At 53.1% G+C, this 22,407-nt stretch overlaps 1 protein-coding gene across 1 annotated transcript in view; it reads left to right on the plus strand.

Annotated features, from left to right (window-relative positions):
• Positions 1–150: 150 nt before the first annotated feature.
• Positions 151–22,407, plus strand: part of KCNK3 (potassium two pore domain channel subfamily K member 3) — a 36,616-nt gene continuing 14,359 nt past the window's right edge. The window contains 1 exon segment of the mRNA NM_001199790.1: positions 151–433. Within this exon segment, the coding sequence (NP_001186719.1) occupies positions 151–433 (283 nt within the window).

Below are 22,407 nucleotides of genomic sequence, written 5' to 3' on the forward strand. Positions count from 1 at the left end.
GCGGCCCCGGGGCGCGCGGAGTGGGTGCCCGGCGCGCGGAGCGGCGAGCGCAGCCATGCCCCAGGCCGCCTCCGGGGCAGCAGCAGCGGCGGCCGGGGCCGGGGCGCGGGCCAGGGGCGCCGGGGGGCCGGCGGCGGCCCGGGCGGGACGATGAAGCGGCAGAACGTGCGCACGCTGGCGCTCATCGTGTGCACCTTCACCTACCTGCTGGTGGGCGCCGCGGTCTTCGACGCGCTCGAGTCGGAGCCGGAGATGATCGAGCGGCAGCGGCTGGAGCTGCGGCAGCAGGAGCTGCGAGCGCGCTACAACCTCAGCCAGGGCGGCTACGAGGAGCTCGAGCGCGTCGTGCTGCGCCTCAAGCCGCACAAGGCCGGCGTGCAGTGGCGCTTCGCCGGCTCCTTCTACTTCGCCATCACCGTCATCACCACCATCGGTAACTACTCGCCGGGCGGGGGGCGGGGACCAGGGGGCTGGGCGCCAGGTTTTGGGGGAATCCGGAGCCGACTGGGGCTGGGGAATTCCCCCCGGAGAGGGTCTAGGCGCAGAATCCCGCGCTCTCAGAAACCCGAGTTCAGCCTGGCGTGTCCGCTCCGCGGGGACAGGGCTCGGGGGAGGCGTCGAATCCTGGCTCCGGACTTGACTCTCCGGCAGGGCCAGCCCTAACTTGTCCCTGCCAGGCTGCGAGAGGGCCCCAGGGGACTCTGAAGTGTGTGAGAGGGGCAGGAACGGCCAGCGGAGGCTGAGGAGGAGGGGTGTGGCCGGGTCGGGCCCTGGAGCAGGGCGCCGAGTGTGAGTGGTGGAGATCGCTGGGCTCCACCGTGTTTCTGCACATGGACTCTCGGATCCCAGTGTGTCCACACCGGCTGGGGCTCTAGGGAGACGTGTGGGCGCAGGTACTTGGCACTCCGAGGCACAGCGGGCCACTCGGGTGTCTGAAATACTCCATAACTGTGGCTATGAGTACTGCTTGGGGTGTGTGTGTGTGTGTGTGTCCACGCATGTGTGTGCCCAGCTCCAGGAGTTTAGGCTGTGCCAACCAGTGCCTTTAATTTTCTTAGGGCAGCAGACCTGGTGCTCGAAGCCAGATCCAGCCCTGTCTGCCTTCTTTACTGCTGTCCCGGGAAGACAGTCACCTCATAGGAATGGCCCCAGTTCCCTTCTTCCAGCCAGGGCAGACCATGGTGTAAGAGGCCACACACACTCTGGCTCTCTCACAATATAGGCACAGGTGCACACACAGGTACACACACAAGCACACAAACGGATATCCAGGAAAGAATCTCCAGTGAGGCCCTCGATGTACTGTTCAAGTGTTCAAATAGGAATGAACACAAGACCCCAAGACTACAATTCCAGCTCAGCTCTATCACTTTTCCCACTGTATGACCTTGGGCAGGTCCCTTCCCCTGCCTGAGTCTCAAGTTCACCTCCAGACAACTAGGGGTTGGCTGAAATGATCTCAAGGGCTCCTCCCAGTCCACCTCCCTCCAGAGCTCATTGGGATGCTTCCAGGAGCTGTTTCCTCCATCTTTCCCATCCCTGCTTCTCTCCCTGGTCCCCCTCCTAACCTTGGCTGAGCTCCCAGGGGCTCATTGCCATTTGGCATAGCCCATAACAAGATGGCAGTGTTTTCCTGGGAGTCAACAGGAGTGGAGAGGGGTAAAAAGCAGTACTGGACACTGTGCCTGCAGTTCGTCCACTGCAGGATCGCCCTGAGATTCCGCTGCTGTCTGGAGACCACAGGGAGCTATGCTACATGGTTTCTGGAAGATGAAGGAAAGGACCCCAGGAGTGAACGTGGCCCAAGTGGGGGCACTTCTGCTTCCTGCTGATCCTGGGAATTTGGGGCAGGTTGGTCAGACTCCGGTCTGCCCAAAGAGGAGCCTGCTTTCCTGGGAAGGACCAGACTGGGTTTGGTTTGGGGTTTCTTCCCCTCTCCCACCTCCCAGTCACCTGCCAGGGTTTCAGGAGCATTGAACATCCTTAAATCACCCCCTTCTCTCTCCACATATCTCACCCTTGGTGTTTGCCTCCATCTTTCTCAGTACCTTGGTCCCCAGCCCCACAGTAACTTACCTCCTTACCTCCAGCCTCATCCTCCCTCAGGGCAAGCTCACAAAGACAATGCTACCAGAAAGAATTTCCCCAAAGCACAGCTCTGACTATACTGATTCCTTTCTCAGAAGCCCTCAATGGTCCCCTGCTTCCCCTGCAATCCATAATCCTGTGCTCCTTATCCCAAATTTTAAGGACCTCGTGCCTGGCTCCAATTTCTATGTCCAACTTAATTTCTCACTTCTTACTTACATGATCTCTTCACTGCAGCCCAACTGTCCCCTGAGAATACCTAAAGTGTGCCTGTATGGTTTGCCTTTTCCTCTGTCTTCTATTTATCTTGCCTAAGCTAACCTTCCAGGTCCAGTTCAAACCCCACCTCCTCCTTGAAGTCTTCCAGACGATCCCAGGCCACTGCTCTGGATGACTGCAGGACTTGGTGTCAGGAAGACCTGAGTGGCACAGTGTAGGCTGCTTTGCATGGCTATTTACATTTCAGGAGGAGTATTTCGTCTCTTTAACCACAGGAGGTGTAATTAACCTCCATGTTGGTAGGGCCCTGTGGGTCCCATCTTTTTGCTCCTAGTGCCAGCACAGTACCCGGTAATACACAGGAGCACTCACATAACGCTATTGATGGGTTTAAGGTGTGCAGACATGAGAGGGCATCATCCTTCCTCCTCTCCCGTTCCTGCCATTCCCCAAAGTGCTTGTAGTCCTCACCAAGAAAGATGCTAAAAGCTGGGGGCAGAGGCAGACAGTGTGGTTGTGGTGATTATTTATTTATAAGGTGCTTGGCAAGAGGAGAGAGCATCAAAGCACCACCCTAATTCTGTGGGGGCCCCAGACTGGCACTGCTTACTCTGCCCCACCCAGTCATTCCTGGCTTTTTGTCACCTCTCACTCTGGCTATGCCACCTGGCTGGAAGCTGTCCATATGGGCTCAGGTCTAAGAAAATTCTCTGTGGGCTGTGATCGGATGGTTGGAAAGGGCCCTACATTAGACTGATCTTGACTCAAAACCCAAAGGCAGCAGTCTGTGTCCACTTGACCACTTTGGGGACCCAAATAGGTCTCCTGGGGGACCAGGAATCCTACTGGAATAGAATGATGACAAAATTTCCCATTCATTCATTGTGTTAGTGTTCACAATGTGCTCTCATCTCATCTCTTAAGTCTCAGCCTTCATAGCTCAGGGAAGTTGCCAGGGCAGGTACTGTTAGATCCCTTGTGCAGATGAAGGCATAGAGGCTCAGGAAGGGGAAAGGACTCCCCCAAAGTCACGCAGCTGGTGAGCAGCGGAGTTAGAGCAAGAACCTGGGACTTCTGATTCAAAGCCCAGTGTTCCTTCCCCTGCCAGTTTCTTGGCTGCTTCCTCTGCCTCCATATGCCGTGAAACCCAGAGCCAGCTGGGACTGGCATGGCCAAGACATGCTTAGTGATGCCAGCTCGTAGGGTGGTCATGAGCAGCCCTGATTGGTTGAAGGTCAGCAGGGTCTGAGTTAGTCATTCACCTGGTTAGTCACAGTCTCCACTGACTTCAAGGATTTCCTCCAGCTCCTTCATCCCTAGTCTCCCAGACAGGAAACCCTTCCTTTGTTGGGCCCTAAGTTCATCAAATGCAAACGGAAACACTTTTCTGGGAAAGCTTAACCTCTCTAGCTGTTGAGTCATTAGACTCCTTCGGGGCCCCAGCCTCATCTATTCATAGCCCAGAGGCTGTCAGAGCAGGAAGGGACCTTGAGATCAGCTGGTGCCACCCCCTTTTCTTAGTGAGAAGAAACCAAAGAGGTGATGGGAGTGGGGTAACCAAAACTGACTCCCAGGCCCCCACTCTTCCAGCTTGCGCAAACTGCTTCTTTATTAATATTATTATTATTTACAGCAGCAACCGCAACAATAATAATGGCAGCCACCTCTTATTAACTACTCTTTGGCAAGCTTCAGTCATGTCCAACTCTTTGTGACCCTATGGACTGTAGCCCACCAGGCTCCCCTGTCCAGGGGATTCTCCAAACAAGAATACCAGAGTGGGTTGCCATGCCCTCCTCCAGGGGATCTTCCCCACTAGTGGATCAAACCATGTCTCTTGTGTCTCCTGGATTGGCAGATGGGTTCTTTTACCACTAGCACCATCTGGGAAGCCTCACGCTGCCTCTTTATTTATTTATCTATTTATCATTATTAACAGCAGCAACAGCAACATTAACAATGGCAGCCATCTCTTAATAACTCCTCTTTGGCAAGCTGTATACATTTCATTGGAGAAGGAAATGTCAACCCACTCCAGTATTCTTGCCTGGAAAATCCCATGGACAGAGGAGCCTGGTGGGCTGCAGTCCATGGGGTTGCAAAGAGTCAGACACGACTGAGCGACTAACACACATATATTTCATTTGCAGTCCCTCATTCAATTCTTTCACCAGCCCTTCAGGATGAGCATTATTATCCCCATTTCTCAGCAAAGGAGCCTAAGGCTCTGAGTGTCAGTGACTCACCATAGCCTTGTGACTTGAATGTATGAATCTAGTGGAGCCTCTCTGATTCCCATGCCCTTGGATTTTTTGCCAATTTTTTCTCTGTTTCAAGAACCCAGCCCAGACCTTGTATCTTGGGGATGCTAAGTAGCCAAGATTTGTCTCTTCCCCCTGGCAAAATCTCCCCAGAATGAGAGGGCCTCTTGCTCCAGTATGCTACAGCCAGCCTCTACTCCCTGATGCCTGGATCCCTGACCAACCCAGACTACGTGGCACAGTTGTGTGACCAACCCAGACAGGCCCTCCTGGAGGCTGTCATGGGCTCGCAGGAGCCCGTTCTCCCACTGCAGGCCCCTGGAATCCTTGTAGCTCTAAGACAACAAGAGACAAGGTGATTGATTAGCTAGTGAAGGTGGGATGGAAAACCTGTTCTCCTTTCTCCCCAGCTTCCAGCCTGTTCTCAGCAGGACACAGGCTCCTAAGGCTCACCACATGGCCTGGGAATCCTTAGACTGTGAATTCAAGCAGGGGTCTCATGAGGGAACCTGAACTTCTTACACCTTTCCAAGAAGGCAGAAAATACAGAAGTGACCTACCACCCCCCAAAATCCCAGAGTCCTCAATAAAAGTGTGAAAGGAGACATTAGCAGTCATCCAAACACCCATAGAGGTGAGTGACTTGCCCAAGTTCACATAGCAAGTTGCAGATACAACCCTTGGATGCCCAGAGTAAAGATCTCTGTGTCACCCCAGCCTGTTTTCCTCATAAGCCCCTGCATCATCCTGTCTGCTTCTCACTCGGCTATTCCCAACCTCTCTTGACTTACCATGGGGATGGAGGGCTAGCTCAGCCGGAAATGGTTCTGCTGTCCACTCTCAGTCAGTACTTCCGTCCTCCCTGCCCATGGACCACCCCACTACTTCGACTGCACAGCCTTTCCTGGGGATGGTGTAGGAACATGGGTGCTGTCTTAGAAGCCTGGGTGCCTGGGTTCATCTGTCAACCCCCATCTCCACTTACCACCTCCACCCCCTGCTACTAGCTACGTGACTTTGGACAAGTTACTTGGTCTCTCTGAACTCATTTTGTCATTTACAAAACAGGAGAATAATATCAGCCTCCTAGGATTAAATGGGCTAATGTAAAGGAAGTGCCTGGTACCGAGTATATACTTAACAAACAGTATCTACAGTTGTAAGTGTTATTAATATTATTGCTTGTGTATTATCCTTTTTCCTACAGAAGGGAACTGCTCTGTTTCCCAAGGATTACTATGACCGCAGCTACCCCTTCTCCTTCCTAACAAGTGGGGACAGTGGGACTGGGGACCAGAACCTGCCACATCCTTCCCTTCATCCTCCTAATCCCAATCCCCCATCCCAGCTTCCCAGGTCCTTGCTCATGCTTGGAGTCTGCCTGATATCCAGGCTCAGGGGCCATGCTCCTTTCTATGAGCAGACAGACTCTGTAGCAAACCAGTCAGGGAGAGTGAGGAGACCCCATCCTAGACTGGAACAGGAGACAAAAGTTCCAGTTCCACTAAGCTCAGTTGCTGGTCTCCTCTGGCCATCAGTTTCTTCATTCACAAAGTGGGCATATTTGATCAGAGGCCCTTCTGGCCATCATGCCTCCTGCCTGCAGTCCAATTCCCACACATTCTGGTTGGAGGCTGGAGACATGGAAGGCTTGTGGGCAAGAATGGGACAGAAATAGAAGACACATGCCTGGCCATAGTGTGGACAGGACACACACAATAAGTATTTTCAAAGAAAACATAAACAAGCACAGATGAATGCAGTGCAAATCACCACCATAAACAGCTTTCAGCTGGCAGCACAAACGGTAAATCTGTGAGTTGATTTTGTAATTTAAAAAAAAAGTAAAAATGATTTCCCTGCCGACAGCCAGCAGCCAGGGAAGAGACCCAGCTCTGATTGAGATGGTGATGGGTTTAGGCAAACCTCAACAGAGACCCAGGATGGGCACTCCGTCCCTCCCACTCCATCCCCGCTTGGATGCAGGGAACTGACCTGTGTCTGTAACATGTCAGGCACTCTATGACAGTAACAGGGCTTACACACCCAAGGCTCTGTCTTTTCACGGAATTGGGCAGCTGCCTGCTCCCCACGGAGCCTCTGCCCTCTTCTCTGTATAAACCTCACAAATGGTGGAGGGTGGGTACCAGGGTCATGCAGGGCATTCAGCTGTGACCTCAGCTTCAGGATATCACGACCCAGGATGGACTGATCATTTAGCCCAGAGAGAAATCAGAATGTTAGCTCTCTCATTTAACAGTGTGGAAACTGAACTTCTGAGTGGAGGAGAAGGGAGCCCTACTTCCTGACACCTCTTTCCATGTTGTTCACCCCCTCTTCACTTCCCAGGCTCACAGAGAACAAAGCAGGCTGCCAACCGGCCTGTCCTGCTTGCCTGGAGTCCCCTGCTGACTCCCCTGTTACTCTCTGGTCCTCAGAGAGTGCATGACAAATGCTTTTTGGTGGCTGTGGAAAGAGTAGTCACTGGCCCAGCTGATGTGGCCGGCTCCCAGTCTGTCCACACTTCCCTGTTGTCCAGAAACTGCCCATACTCAGGTGGCTCCCAGGTGGCTCAGGAGACCTGCCCCTCACCTGGAGCAACTCCACGCTGCTACTGCTACAGACACACCTTCACTGTCCCATTTCCAGAGCTGACCTGTGGCCCCTGGGACTCCTACCAAGCGGGGCCAACATCCCAAGCTTCCCCTTCACCAGAGTGGCTCCTTACCACCCGGCTTCCCACTCCCACTTCCTTCAGTGACACAAAAGGATGCGTTCGTGAGGGAATCGTGGAGGCAGGGAATACAAGGCAGGAGCCTGGCCTGGGAGCTAGAAACTAAGTTCTTTCTCTCTCTTTAGACAAATTCTTCTCTCCCTCTCTCTCTCTCCCTGCTACCCTCCTACTCATGGGAGACACAGGCATGACCCTGGTGGGCCTTGGTCTCCCCATCTGTACAGAGCAACTGTTCCCCAGGGGGAACTGGAGAAGGCTCGCTCAGCAATTCAGAATTATCTAGGTTAATAGTTCCCCAATGGTCTTCTTTGATAACTGGGTTGGCCTTGTTTAAATGCAGATTCTGAACCAATAGGTCTGGAGTGGGGCTGAGAGTCAACAGTTCTCACAAGGCCCCCAAAGGACTGCTGATGCTCTTGACTCACAGTCTATGCTTTGAGTAGCAAGGATCTCAATAACCTGGAGACCTGACTTCTGAGGATCGGCATGAGTTAGGGACTGTGGTTTTAAGAACAAGGTTGTGTAGGACTGGAAAAATCCTTAGGAATCTGATCCTGGAATGTCCGAGTCAATGGTCTCAGAGCTGGTAGTCTCTCCTCTGAGGCTGGGGCAGGGCTATGATTCACCCCAGAAGCAGCTGCAGGGTCACCTGTAGCAGAGCTCAGTGAGAGAAACACAAGCAACAGGGGTTATATATTAAGAGATGGATTGCAAGGAATTGGATTATGCAGTGGTAGTGGCGGGCTAGGCAAGTGAAATCCATAGAGCAGGACATTGGAAGGACAGGCTGGAACTCCATCCAGCTTGGGCTGAAGCTACTGTTCACAGGCAGAGTTTCTTCTTCTTCAGGAGAGTCTTCACTCATCTTTTATGGAATTTCAACTGATTGATTCAGGTCCACCCAGTAATCTAGGATAATCTCCCTTAAGTCAACTGATTATGGACTTTAATCACATCTACAAAATGCCTTCAGAGCAACCTCTGGATCAGTACTTGATTGAAAAGCTCAAAACCTTAGCCAAGTTGACTCATCAGAAAGATCATCATATACCTCCCATTTATCACTCTGGGAGCTGCAATTAGTAACTTTTAAGGTTCTTGCCAACTCTGAGATGCTTTGATTCTTGATCTTCAAAGGGGCAGCCTGGAGACTTAGAGAACCCAAAGTGGGACTCATCATGTCCTAGGGACTCCCAGACCCTCTGGATCACCTTCCAAATGGCACGGACTTTAGCCTTCATTTTAGGTTTACCAAACTTCATTTAGTTTACTAAAAATTGTTGAGACCCCCTGAGATCTTCTATCAGACCCTATACCAGGCACTAAGAGAATAGAAGGGCTTCCCTGGTGGTTCAGACAGTAAATAATCCACCTGCAATGCAGGAGACCTGGGTTTGACCCCTGGATCGGGAAAGATCCCCTGGAGAAGGGAATGGCTACTCACTCCAATATTCTTGTCTGGAGAATTCCATGGACTGAGGAGCCTGGCAGGCTACAGTCCATGGGATCACAAAGAGTCAGACATGGCTGAGCTACTAAGTATACAGCACAAGAGAATAGAAACTAGATCCAGGTCCTTCCCCAAGGAGCCCTTGGTCCAGTGGAATGCTGAAACCACAAGATGAATGGTTATATATGGGGATCTTCTTGGTCCAGGGATCAAGCCCGTATCTCCCACATTGGCAGGCAGACTTGTTTTTTATCACCAAGCCACCACAGAAGCTCAAATGCTAGTGGAGAGACTCAGAATAAGAAGCTGAGAAGGCTTCCTGGAGCAGGTAGTACTTGAAGAAGGCTTGAATGAAGAATGAGAACTCTGGTAGGTGAAGATTGTCAGTGAGAGAGTTCCAGGGTAAGGAAGAAGCAGGCGACAGGCTGGGATCATAACTGTGCCCTGGGGAAGGTGTAGGGAAGCAGTCTTAGAGGGGGCTGAATTCTGGACTCTTGCAGGTGGACTTGATTTGATGGGCACTGGAGGAGAGAAGTGACAGACCCCAACCTGTGTTCCCCCCTGGATCCTGACCAGGGCTCAGGATGGGATACCTCTTTGATCCTAATTGAACCACCAGGTACCTCCATCATGCCAGTTGAATCAGTGGGTCACCTCAATTGAACTAGTTGAACCAGAGGGTAATGGCAACCTGAATCCTGATGGTCTGACTTCAGCCCCACCCTGGTCACCCAGCAGACCTCAGCCAGCCCCCATGAAGTGCTTTTACTTCCTCCCCTCTCCACGCTTCCTTTTCTGGGGCAAAAGTCCGCTCTGAAGCCTAGGACAAACCCAGGCTTATGGATGGTGTTCAGGGGACAGCACTGAGCTGAAGGAGATAATATTGTCACCCACTGCTATGTGGACATTTTCTGCAGAGACCACCCCACGGCCCTGTTCCCGGACCCCTTCATCTCTGCTTGAGGCTCCATGGCTTGGCACGGACTCAGTGTCCCTCTTTAGGAATGTGCAGGGCCTCTCCTGACCACAGCTCCAGTGCAGAAATAACCATCCGAGAAACATCCGGAGAAGCGCATTCCAGCCCGCTGGCCACAGGACTGGCTAGGGGCTCTCTCCGGAGACCCAAACTGTCAGGCCCTGGTGAAATAGCCTGGAGAGAGCGACCCCAGGCCTCACGGAGTGCTCTTAGTTCTGTGCATTGAACAGGATGGAAACCTGAGATTAGAGATGAACATAGAGTGGTGGTTCTTAAGAATAGCCAGTGAGTGAGCCAGAGGCCTGGTGGGGGTGCCTCGGGCAATCCACCTACTCCCCCCTCCCCCGTTTGCAGAGGGAGGGCAGGGAAGATGGACCCTGTGAGCTGAGTAGAAAGCCTGTTCCCAGGAAAGTAGTTGTTTAGAGTCAGAGCAATGGGCGTCCAGGCCCTGCCCCTCAGGAGAGAAATCATTAGGCCTAAGCTAAGCCCAGGAGGCTGGTAGTTTTAAAAACTCCCCTGGTGAGGGGAATCTGAAGGTTTGGGAAGCATGGTTTGGAAAGCATGGGAGAGAAGAGAGTTTATTTGAATCAGCATTCTGTACTCGGAAGACTGGGCCACTTGCCAGCCACAGCTAGCATTTTCTTTCTGGATTTCCTTGGTACTTGAGAAACAGTCAAGGGGCAGCTGAGGAAGAATCTTTGAAGTTCACAATCTTTGGAGTTCCTGGGGTGAGCCAGGTGGCAGTGACACTATGCGTCAGTGCATGGCTCCAGGAGAAGGATGTATCCCACTCCCCCCAGAGGAGAAGGGGACTGAGAAGGTCTCAGTGGGAGTCCTGGGACAGGAGGTGGCTCCTCCGTGGCTTAGCTCTCAAATGACCCTAGGGAAGGGGGTCAGCCCAGAAGAGCCCCCTCAGCTCTGTGAGCATCTTTCACCCAGGAATAGATACCATTTGGCTCGGCTGAGCCAGGGTGAGCCCATCTTCAGCATGACCCTACATCATCAATTTTCTAACAGGAGGGTCAGACAGAGGAAAAAACCCTCCGGGGTCCACCTCCTGGCGGGGCCAGAGAAAGAGAAACCTGGACCCAAACTTAGTGGCAGCTCCCCTTCTTTGGGTGCTATGCCCAGCTCTGTGCCCCAGAGTCCTAAGCACTCATCTTCCCCAGGCACCAAAGAGGACTTGATGTCCCCTCTCTGCCCCTTAGGATCATCCACTGAATTCATGGAGCTGGGCTACATGTCGTTTCTTGGAGCTGTGACTGATGACATTGCAGAGCTGAGCTAAGGAAAGTGGGGGACACAGACCCCTCCAGTGTTGCTCTGTTCCTACCTGGCTGTGAGATACACAGCAAGTCACATCCCACCCTGGCCTTGTTTGCAAGGGACTGGGCTGGTGGTGTCTAAGCCCTTATGCTTGGACTGTCTCTGCTCCAGCACAGCCAGGACCTACTCCAGCCTGCACTTCCAACCCCTCGTGAGATGCTCGCTACCCAGGATTATGCTCTTGTCCCCACTTCACCCCGTGATGGCTGAGCCCTGGAGGGACTTCCTCTGGGTCCATTCCCAAGAATAGAGCCTTGTACAGGACCTCCAAGTCACCCCTTTCTGGAAACAGCATTTCTGACTGTGGCTGCAGCCTTGCTTATCAGCAGAGCAAGTCCACTGCCCCAGCCCCTGGGACAGATGGAATGCGGGAGCCTCCCACCCAGAAAGTAGGGGGGGCCTGCTAACAGCTGGCAGCTCCCATAGTAGTCAGGGATGGGATTCAGGAGGGAAAAATGATGCTGAGAGCAGGCTGACCTCAGCCAGAACTCTCGGGCAGGAGGCTAGCCAGGAGAGAGGCTGAGACAGTCTTTCCTGTCAGGTTGCCCCTGGGCCTGAGCTGGTCCTACAGTCCAGACCCTCAGCTAGCTCAGAGGCTTCCAGGGCCTTCGAAGCTAAGGTCCTGCTCACAGACCAACCTTCCACACCCCACCTAGACCTGTTAGACCTCTGAGCGGCTGGGGTGAGCCCCATGGGTCCTCATAATGGTGTGCGCTCTCAAAATATCCATGGAACATTAAATGATGACTATAGAGCATACAGGCCAACAAGCACCTTCCCCAGCCTTTGACTGGAATGGTGTCAGGTCAGGGTGACGCCAGCAAGCTCATGCCCCATAAGGGCTCAGCTTGGCAATGGATGGCATTACCGCAATTCCTGGGTCCTTTGGATTCTTTGAAAATCATCAGTTCAGCACAGCCCTTCTCTCCACCAGATGAGAAGACTGAGACCAGAGCAGGGTGCAGGGGGAGAGTCCTGCCCCAGCCACCAGCAGTTCAATATCAGAGCCAGTCCTCAAACCCAGCCCTCCTGACTCTTTCCACTCCCTTGGCCCCCCCACAGTCATTCCTCCATTCTCTTTCTTTTTCTGAGCATCCTCCACGTGTTAGGCACCACTCCAGGACCCAGGGACTCAGCCCTGGTCCTCATGGTGCCTACATTTCAGAGGAGGCAGATGGTAGAAAAACTAAATTATGTGATTACAAAAAACGTCATCTCAATGGTGACAAGTGCCAGGGGTCAGGAAAAGAGGAGAATGGGGTAGAGAGCAATGGAAAGGACCATCTGGGGACGCCTTGCAGAGCTTGGTATGTTTGAGGAACAGGAGTATTAATGGCCATGGGGCTGCAGCACATTGAACAAAGAGATGCAGGCGTGGGAAGGGCTGGATCCCGCAGGGCCCTGGAAGCCATGGTCAAGAATTGGATTTTACTTTTAAGTGTCACTGGAAAGTTGTAAGCGGGGTTGTGGTGGGATACGACTTAAATTTTTTACCAGTTCCCTCTGGCTGCTGGAGGTCAGCTGGCTGTAGTATAAGAGGGAAGCTGGGAGACCAGCCAGGCTGCAGCTGAGTAGCTTAAAAAAGACAGAATGGTGGTGGGTAGGACTCAGGTGGAGATTGAGGAGACTGCAGAGAGAGGTGGATGGAGGGTGTGTTTTCAAGACAGAGTTGGCCTGACCTGTTGATGGATAGGATGTACGCACTGCGGGAAGGAGGGAGCCAGAGGGCTATGGGAGTGGGGGGAAGGGAATAATCAGTGGTAGTCTTTGACCTGAGCAACTGAGTGAAGTTACCTTTTACTGAGCATTTACTGAGATGGGAAATAAAATCCAGAGAGCAAATGTTTGTTAAAGAGATGAAATTCCAGACTTCTTGTTTTAGACACAGAGGTTAATTTTGAGATGCTTATTACAAATCCATGACAGCAGTTAGACAGACAAGTCTACCAGCTCAAGGGAGAGGTCAAAGCTGAGATATAAATTTAGGTCTTATCAGATGGAAATAATATTTAGAGTCAGGCAGCTTAATGAGATCAACTGGGGAGAAGGAAGACTGAGAGAGAAGAGTCCAGCACAGACCCTTCCTCCAGCACTGAGGGGGTAAAGCAAGGAAAGGGACCTGACAGGACACTGGAGGGATCCTGGGGAGTGTAGGGTCTCAGGGCCAGGAGGCCTTGTTTCAGGAGAGAGGATTGTCGGCTGAGCCCACTACTGCTGGGTGATCAAGTCAAAAGACCACAGAGACAACCAGTGTGTTTGACCATGCGGCGACCACTGGGGACACGGACCATGAAAACATGGTGTAACATTCGACAGCTTGTTCCTGGAACGTGGGAAGGAAAGAGCGGTAGGCGCATCCATTGTATCTGACCAGCCTGAATTGGAACAGAGGGGCCTGATTCCAGGAGAAGCAGGGAGAGAACAAACAATATCCCAGCTCCCCATTTTTAGACCTTTTCATAAATGCTTTACAAAGCTCCTGCAGAGGCCCATGAGGTAGTCATCATTATGTCCATTATGCAAATGAGGCCCAAGGTCTAGCCAGATTATTGGCTCAGGGCACCCAGCCAGGGACCTGAGTCCAGGCCTGTCTGACCTCAAAGCCCCAGCCCATCGTGCAGTAGCCCCCACCCCCAACTCCCTCTCTGCCTGCCTCTCCCCTGTTACTCCTTCCCTCCTCCCCTCCCATCCATCCATGTCCTTTGATCATTTCTGTCAGCTTCCAGCAATCTTGGCTTCTGCCTCCCGCCGCCAGGAAAGCTCTGCTTTTTCTCTTTGATCCCACATGACTGTCCTCGGCTTCGGTCTCTGCTGAGCCCGGTGTCCCCTCCTCCCTGTCGCTTCAGGATGTGCCGACAGTGGAGGGGATCTGCAAGAGTTACCGGTAGCCTTGCGGGAATGGGGTCTGTGGGATGGGAGCGTGGCTCCTGCTTTTCTGACCGCCACTGGGGAAAGAGCCTGGGGGCTGTTTGGGCCTGACTGGGCTGCAGACCAAGCCCCTCTTGGCACTGAAGATCCAGAGATGCGAGTTCACAGGCCAGATGCCTATGGGAGTAGCCAGGAGGGGCCAGCCAGGAGGGCCATGCAGTCTTACCCCAGTGGGCAGAGATGAGTCTCTAAATTCTTCTTGGGGGACTGGTTCAGTGGTTAGTGGGGTTCAGGAGTCCTCAGTCGGGAGATGTAATTGGCTAAAACAGGCCCCTGGCTGCCACCATCACTTGCAGAGATGAAGCGGGGGTGTCAGGAACCTCAGAGTCCCTTTTGGAGCCAGTCTGGTTCCAGTGGGAAGACACGGGTGGGGCCCAGGACTCTTGTTGGAGCTTTCTGCTCAGCCTGGTTGCTCCCCTCCCTCTACCACATCCCCATCCAGGTCGAGATGAGGGAGGCTGCCTAGGAAGCCCAGGGCCACCTCCAGCTCCTACCTTCGGGATTCTGAGGCCCTGTCTGCCCCCCGGCCCCCACCTGGAAGAGATGAGCAGGGGGAACCCAACACATGGAACCATGGGGCTCAAGCGTGCTCCCCAAAGCTCTGCCAGGGGGCTGCAATAGTAATTAGCTCCTCACACATCCCCCAGGTTATTTTTAAGTCACGTTCTTCTCTGGTTTATTTTTAAAGTAATGCTGGCACATGGCTGGCTGGCTGCCCTTCCCAGGTGGTGTGCCAGTTTGGGCCAGGAGTGAAGCAGGGCAAGTTGCACCCCCGCCCCAGGGCTCCCTGCTGAGGGCCCTGGTTAACCAACCCCTCACTGGATGCCAAGGGAGATTTCTGCTGTGCAGAAAGCCTGGGTCCAACATGGGGCCAGCAGGTGGGCTGGCGTGGAAGGGCCACCGCCCGACACCCAAAACTCCTGTCCTGCCTTTGATGTACATATTTTGTATTCATGACCTTGACCAAGTCGTCTCACCTGCACAAGCCTCAGCTTCCTACTTTTCCAGTGGGGTGAATGATAGTGAGTCTCGCATCTCCCTCAGAAAGTGAGTGATCCACTAAAATGTTGCACAGACCTAAGGGAGTACTGTAATTAAGTCTGCCTGCAAACAGGCTGCCCCCCACAGTCCTGCTAAATTCCCTAAAAGCCAAGCCTGCCTCCTCCCCTGAGTGACTCCCAGGCTGTGAAAGTCTCCTCTGTTCTCTTCATCCTTCAACCACCACCACCCCCCAAGACCTGCTGTCCACATTTCAGTCTGGCTGAACTCTAATCCAGGCTGCCCAGGCTGAAGGGCAGCTGTCAGACTGCTGGTGGCCATTCAAAGGCTTGGGCTGGGGCATTGGCAGTGGGGACTGTGACAAGGCCAGAACTCCCACCACCCCAGCACCCACCCCCTGCACCTCCTCCCTAGAAGCTTTCCCAAGAGCTCAGCTACAGAAAAGCACTGCCAAAAGTTAGCTCTGAAACCCTCTCCTTGGGTTCGGTGCAGCAGCGAGGCTGGAGAAGAATGTCAGGGACATATGGTGGAGGACGCTGAAGGCAGGTTGAAAGTGTGGGCTTCTTTCCCTGTAGGCAACGGGGAGTCGTGGAAGGTTCTGAGCAGAGGAGTGACAAGTGCAGAGTGGAGTGTAATCTGGAAGGAGGTGTGAGGAAGATTAGAAAGCTTCTGGGGGATGACAGCGAGGAACGGCTGCCCAGGTCCAGACTGGAAGGGGTGAGGGCCCTTGGAGTGGCTGTTGGAACAGAAAGAAAGGGTGGGACTAGGGAAAGAGGAACGACCAGGAGTAGGTGTGGGGGAAAACAGGAGGGGAAGGCAAGGTGTTCAGCCTGATTGACTAAGGAATGTGGACCGTACAGGGAGGCCAACACGGGGGAATGATGGGTGCCAGTGGCCAAGCCAGGCTTGGGTGCTTGTACTTCAGCCAGGTGGCCAGTGGAGACACAGCATAGAGCAGAGCTTGGTGGCCTCTCTGGAACCAGAGTCAGAACAGCCCAGGCAGAATCTTGGTCCCCTCTTAAAATCAGGGTGCATGAGAAGGAAGCAGAGGAAGACTTCAAAGTCTTTGCAAAGACTTCCCTTTGCAGCAGGGGAAACTGCAAAGCACCAGTGGGAAGCAGGAGAGTGGGGTTTCTAGACAGGAAGAGGACTGGCCATCAGGGTTAAGCATGGCCAGAATATGAAGGAAAATGAGGAGGCCAACAGTCAAGACTGCCATGTATGATTGTCCAGGTTGTGCACTGTGCAAAAAATAATAATAATAATCCAGTTGAAGGGTGTGGGTTGCTGAAGTCTAGCCTGCTTACCAAGCCATGCACTCTCCCAGGGACTGCATCCACACCAAGGGGCCCATTTCTTTTCTAATTTGTCCCAAAGCGCCATGTAGTTAGGACAGCCCGGCCCACAGAGTACTAGGTCTGGTACTGAGAAAATTCCTGATGTTCTTGGGGATAGTAGTCTTAGTGGGTGAAACAAGGGCATCCTGATAGGTGAGAGGGGAAAGCAAGAGGGGCATGGTAGGCCTCCCTTCTTTCCTTTCTATCTCTGTCCCTTCCCTTTCTTGAAGACCCAAGGCTAATAGTGAGAAGATAGCAGAGACAATTTAAAAATGCCCTCAAATGGAGGATAAGTCAGAGTCAGTAAGAAAAGTCCAAGGCCAGAGGCAGCGTGCTGTTAGGGGTTCCACCTTGAGAGGGGAGGCCTCACCACCTCTGGAATGGGAGTTGGAAGAAAAGAGCCAAGCAAAAGGAAAAGCAGTGTGGGGAGAGCCTTGCTCTGCCAAGAACTTGCTGTGTGACCTTGAGCAAGCCCCTTAATTTCTTTCTCTGTGGCTCAGTTCCTGCATCTTTAAATAGGAATAATAAGAGTACCTACAGAACAGGGATGTTAGAGGATTAAAAGAGGTAACATATATTAGCTCGTTAGAGCAGTGGCACATAGTAAGCACTATATAAAGCTCAGCTAAGACTATTTTGAATTGGGGAGGAGGGAGCAGTGACAGAGGCGTTTAATCATTTAAATAAAGTCAAGGGCAGAGAAAGCCAGCTCACCCAGATTCCATGTGGGGGCGGTGGGGGGACAGAGGAGAAGGTACCGCAGCACTCTAAGCAGTAGCTGGGGAGGGCTAGGCACTGGGGAGAGTGCCTGGGTCTGCCCACCTGCAGCACTAGGCACCGCAGAAAGCAAGCTCAGGACCTCTCTGCGTGAACAGGCATCGTCTATAGGCCTTAGGCCATAGGAGCCAGGAAGTCCTTCTCCAATTATACCCCGGCTGGGCTGGGCTCTCATCTGCTTCTGGGCAGCCGTGTAGATGGAAAGATTGCAAGGCAGGTGGAGTGGCAGAGATGATTGGAAAGGTTGGGAACTCAGAGGTCAGAGAAGAGGTGACAAGCCCAGTGAGTCAGGCGGCAGGAGGCAGGCTGGGGCTGAGTGTCTGCTTCCTCGTTTCTGTGTAAATGGCAGTGTCCCCAAGGATGGGGACAGCTGTTCGCTGTCGCCTCTGAAGACGGCTGAGAAGCCATGGCCTGAGTCTCACTTCATTCCCCCTCAGGAGCATTTCCAATAGGACCAGAGTGGAGTGGGCTGTGTTTCCATGGAGAGTAGTGGAATCTTAGACTCGGGTCAGGTCTGGGCCTGTGTGGGGGAGGAGCTGTGATTGGTGGCTTCTTTCGATCCCTGAGGATGTGAAGGGACAGCAGGGGTTCAGAGGCCAGATCCCATGGGGGCACCTCTCCTTTTATTGACGTGCAGATGTACCTGCTGCTGGGGCGTGTCCGCCCCCATTGTCCCCCTGGTTCCTGTGCTCTCTGCCCTGGATGGTGGACAAAATTGAGCCAAGATCCCACGTTGGGGGACGTGTGGAGTGTTTGAGTGAGTGAGCGTGTGTGTGCACACACATGCGTGTGTAAGTGGTGGAGGTAGGGACACCACGTCTGCAGGCTGGCTCAGAGGGAGAAAAGGTCCTGGCAGCTGCCTCCAGACTGAAGTCCCTGTTGCCTGGAGTCCCTCTCCTCCAGGCCCTGTGCCAACCTACACCATCTGAGCTCCTGAGCCCTGGGGAGGGTGCTGAGCCTAAGAAAAACCTCCTTCACATCTCCTGGCATCTGCTCCCCAATTCCCTGACAGCCCAGAGCTGTCTGGGCCACTATCCACGACCAGAAAGGAGAGTGGGAAGCAGGTGACAGAGGCAGAGACCACGGGGGCCACGCTTGCTCCAAGGCCTCCCTGCCAAACCCAACCCATCCATCCAGGTTGACTTCATGCATCTGCTGGGGATCTACCATGGACACTGAGCAAGGTGGGAGAAGCACCCACCTCCAGGCAAAACCCAACACCTGGTAGAGAGTGGCAGGGGCAGAAAAAGGGGCCGTTCTTCCAACAGGGGGATGGGGAAGGTGTACCAGATGGGGAATCCCTGGAGCTGTCCTTCCTTGGAGGACAGAAGAGATGAGGGAGGCAACTCAGGGCAGCCCGACAACATGAGGAAGTGCAGAGGGGCCCGGAAGTGTTGGGGGACTCAGGACTGAGTAGACCAGGTAGGGAATGCATCAGGCTGTGCACAGCCTACATGCTGGGCCCAGAAATCCCTAGACTGTGCTGTGTGCATCTGGGGAACTAAGGAAAGCTTCCAACTTTAAAAAATAATACTGACAACAGTTCCTACTTTCCGAGACCCTCCGCGTGCCGGGCTTTGTACTACAGGTGGCACTAATGGTAAAGAACCCGCCTGCCAGTGCAGGAGATGTGAGAGACACAGGTTCGATCCCTGGGTTGGAAAGATCCCCTGGAGGAGGGCATGGCAACCCACTCCAGCATTCTTGGCTGGAGAATCCCATGGACAGAGGAGCCTGGATGGTTATAGTCCATGGGGTCACAAAGAATTGGACGCGACCAAAGTGACTTAGCACACACACACACATTAATCGCAAAGTCATCCAGCTACCTAATAAGAAGGGGTCAGAAAGGCAGTGTGGGTTATGGAAGAACAGCAGGCCTGAATCAGAAGGCCTGAGTCCCAGGTTCAGCTCTAGGCGAGACGCCAATTTATCAGGTTTCCATGTCCCCAGACCTCTAAGGGAGACCACTCCTGCCCATTGGATGACACAGGGCTGCTGTATGGATTTCACAGGAATGTTACTAAACGCTATGGGCTTCCCAGGTGACTCAGATGGTAAAGAATCTGTGTGTAATGCAGGACACCTGGGATCGATCCTGGCTTGGAAAGATCCCACTCCAGTATTCTTGCCTGGAGAATTCCATGGACAGTCCATGGGCTTGCAAAGAGTCAGACACTACTGAGTAACTAAAACTTTCACTTTACTTTTCACTTTACTAAACACTCTAGAGCACTGTGCCCATGTGGATCTCCCTAAACCCAGCCAGGGCCCTTCTGCTGTGCTGCTCGTTTTTTCCAGACACACCTGGGACCCGGTGCTCGGGAGCATGGCTTCTCCATCTGTAGCGACTGGAGCTTAGCCAGGGCACAGTGTCTCCTTGGACCAGGGTGAGTTAAAGAGGACCTCTGAAAGGAAACAGCACCACCTAGCCAGTGTCAAAGGTCACCAGTCAGAAGCCCAGACCTCTTTCTCCATCTCTATCAGGCCACACCATCCCTGTCTCTGCTGTTTCTGCTCACTCTGGCTTCTCTTCCCCTATAACCCTGACTTGCGTGTGGCTTTGGCTCCCTCTGGTCTCAGTTAGGACCCAGCTCTTGGTAGCCTGGCAGCTTAGCTCCCCAAAGCTGTGCAACCTCTCAGCCCTCAGCCCATTCCCTGGGAGAGACAATCCGATTGGTCCACCCAGCCAATAATGTGGGTCCTCTTAGACCAGGTGTGCAGCCCTGGCCCAATCTGCTGTGGCCTGGGCCAGGGCCACTTGGTGCAAAGGTGCTACCTGGGTCCATCCTTAACTAGGGTGTGGCAGGAAGGACAACTCCAAAGACATGGGCAGAGGGAGGCCATCCCAGACATTTCTGCCCCAGAGCTTCCCTGGAGGCGCCAGACCCCTGCCCTCCAGCTCCCCTCTCCTCACCTCCTGCTCTGTCTGACCCCAGGCCTTTACTGGAGCATCCCAGGACACTCCAAAGAGAACCTCTAGGGGGCTGTTCCCTGGGACAGAAAGGACTGGCCATTCAACTTCTGGATTCATCAGCTTGGCAGAAGGCAGGCAAGGGGAGAACAGATGGTCTTTGGCAGGATGCCACCAGGATCAATGCAGAGAGCCAAGACTCTAAGACCCAGAACCTACCCTGAGGGGCTTCCCATGGTCTTAGAATGATGACCTGTGGGACATATTTTGCATGTTCTATTCACAAAGTGTATGGTCCCAGGGACACCTGAAAGCACCTGGACTTTTAAAAATATTGGTTGAATCCTAGCTTTTCCAACTTTTACCTGCATGACCTTGGGAATAGTAGTATTTAACTTCAGCCTTGGTTTCCTCACCAAAATGGAGTTAATAATGCCCACCTTGAAGGTCCTGGTGAAACTTAGAGAAGGTTGCTGCAAGGGTGTCTGGGTTCCTGATACTGTTGCCATTGTTAGTAGAGGCACTAAGAGCAGAGAGAGCACAGGCTCTGTTCCGGCCTGTGGCTGTCCCCAACTCTCTCCCCTTCCTTCTTACACTCCACCCACTCCTGGTTCCCTCCTGCCACTCCAGACCCAGCCACAAGGGTGGGGAGGTCAGGAGACAAGTCCCCATCTGGGGGACCAGACCTAGGCCCTGACTGCCTCTCAAGAGCCTTGTCCAGTGTCCAGCACCACTCCGGGCCAGCTGCCCCACCAAACTTCCAGTCTGCACAGGCAGACTTATCTGAAAGGAGCTTTGCTTCCAGAGGCATCGCTGTGCATTAAGGAGATGGGTAAATACGCTAGGCAGCGTCTGCCAAGAGGCCAAGGAGTGGTAGAGATGGATACTGTGTGCAGAGCTGAAAGAAGGGGACACTTGCAGCCCAGAACAGGAAGAAGCCTTTTTGGGAGAAGGCAATGGGATGGGATGGAAACATAGCAGGCAGCGACGCCTCACTGGAGGCTCTGAGTGTTTAAAAAAGGAAGGCAATTCAGTTCACTTGCTCAGTCGTGTCCGACTCTTTGCGACCCCATGAATCGCAGCATGCCAGGCCTCCCTGTCCATCACCAACTCCCGGAGTTCACTCAGACTCACGTCCATCGAGTCAGTGATGGCATCCAGCCATCTCATCCTCTGTCGTCCCCTTCTTATGCTGCAAACCTAACATTGGTCTGAAATTAAAAGTGTACTTTAAAAAAGGGTAAATGGTAGAGGATGAAGAAGGAGGAGGAGGAAGAAGAAGGAGAAGATGAAAGAGGAGGAGAAGGAGGGAGAGAGGGAGAATATGGCCTCAGACAAACCTTGATCCAATTTCTAGTGACAAGCAGGACCAAGCAGCTCGGTGCACCAGCCAGGTGTTCACATCCACCCTGAACAATGCTTCCAGGTGTCCAGGGACATCTTCAGAGACCGTGTTCCCAGCCACAGGATCACTGGCAATGTTGCATGCCTTCTGACTCCCTTCTAGTTCCTGGGTGTCCACAGTTCCACTGTCACAGAAGGGCCCCTTTGCATAGACTTACCATATCCAGCATAACTCTTCACTTAAAGGACAGTCTTCTCCCACCTGCCCACTGATTGTCTCTGTTCCTGGAGGGCAAGACCGAGCCATCCTTGGCCCCGTGACCCTTCCCTGCACTCAGCCTGGTACTGGCACAAAGTAGTAGGTGCTTAAAAAATGTTTGTTCAATTAATTAAGACCAGCAAAGAGGGAATAAAGCCCTTTTGCCTTGTTGATTTTCCAGCTGATTTTTTTGAGACCAGCAAAGTGCTGTGGCCTCCCTGGGGTCCCCATTGCTGCCCACTCGGTCCCGTTTCCAGGGCTGGCTCTGAGCTCCTCCACCACTGGCCTGGCCTGGGCCAGTGAGCGTGTCTTCTGTGGAGACCCAGCAAACGCTTGGACCTGGCTTCTTGGGAGAAGGGCCTGGAAAGAACTGGGGAAGGCACCTGCTTTGATAGACAGGGAACGAGCTGCCACGACTATCCCAGCATTCAGATGGGCCATGGACCCAGATCCCTGAACCCAGTCCAGAGACCCCAGAGGCCACTGGGATATGCGAGAAAGACAACGGGACTCAGCCTGGCTCTGCCACACACCACAAACCTGGTCACCCAGCCGCTCAGCTTAGTCTCCTCAGCTCAAAACCAGGGAATCTGCTTTCCAGGTGGAACATGTAATGCACTAACACTGGTTAGGCTGCATGAGACGATAGGCCTGAATTGGTAAATCCTGACTCAGTCACTCACGGGCTGTGTGGTCTTGAATGAGTTGCAGAAACTTTTGGTGCCTCTGTTTTCTTATAGGGAAAGCGGAGATAATATCTATCCCATAAAGTTTTTGTGAAGATTAAATAAAATA

This window comes from Ovis aries, chromosome 3, assembly GCF_016772045.2.
Source record: "Ovis aries strain OAR_USU_Benz2616 breed Rambouillet chromosome 3, ARS-UI_Ramb_v3.0, whole genome shotgun sequence".
NCBI lineage: Eukaryota > Metazoa > Chordata > Mammalia > Artiodactyla > Bovidae > Ovis > Ovis aries.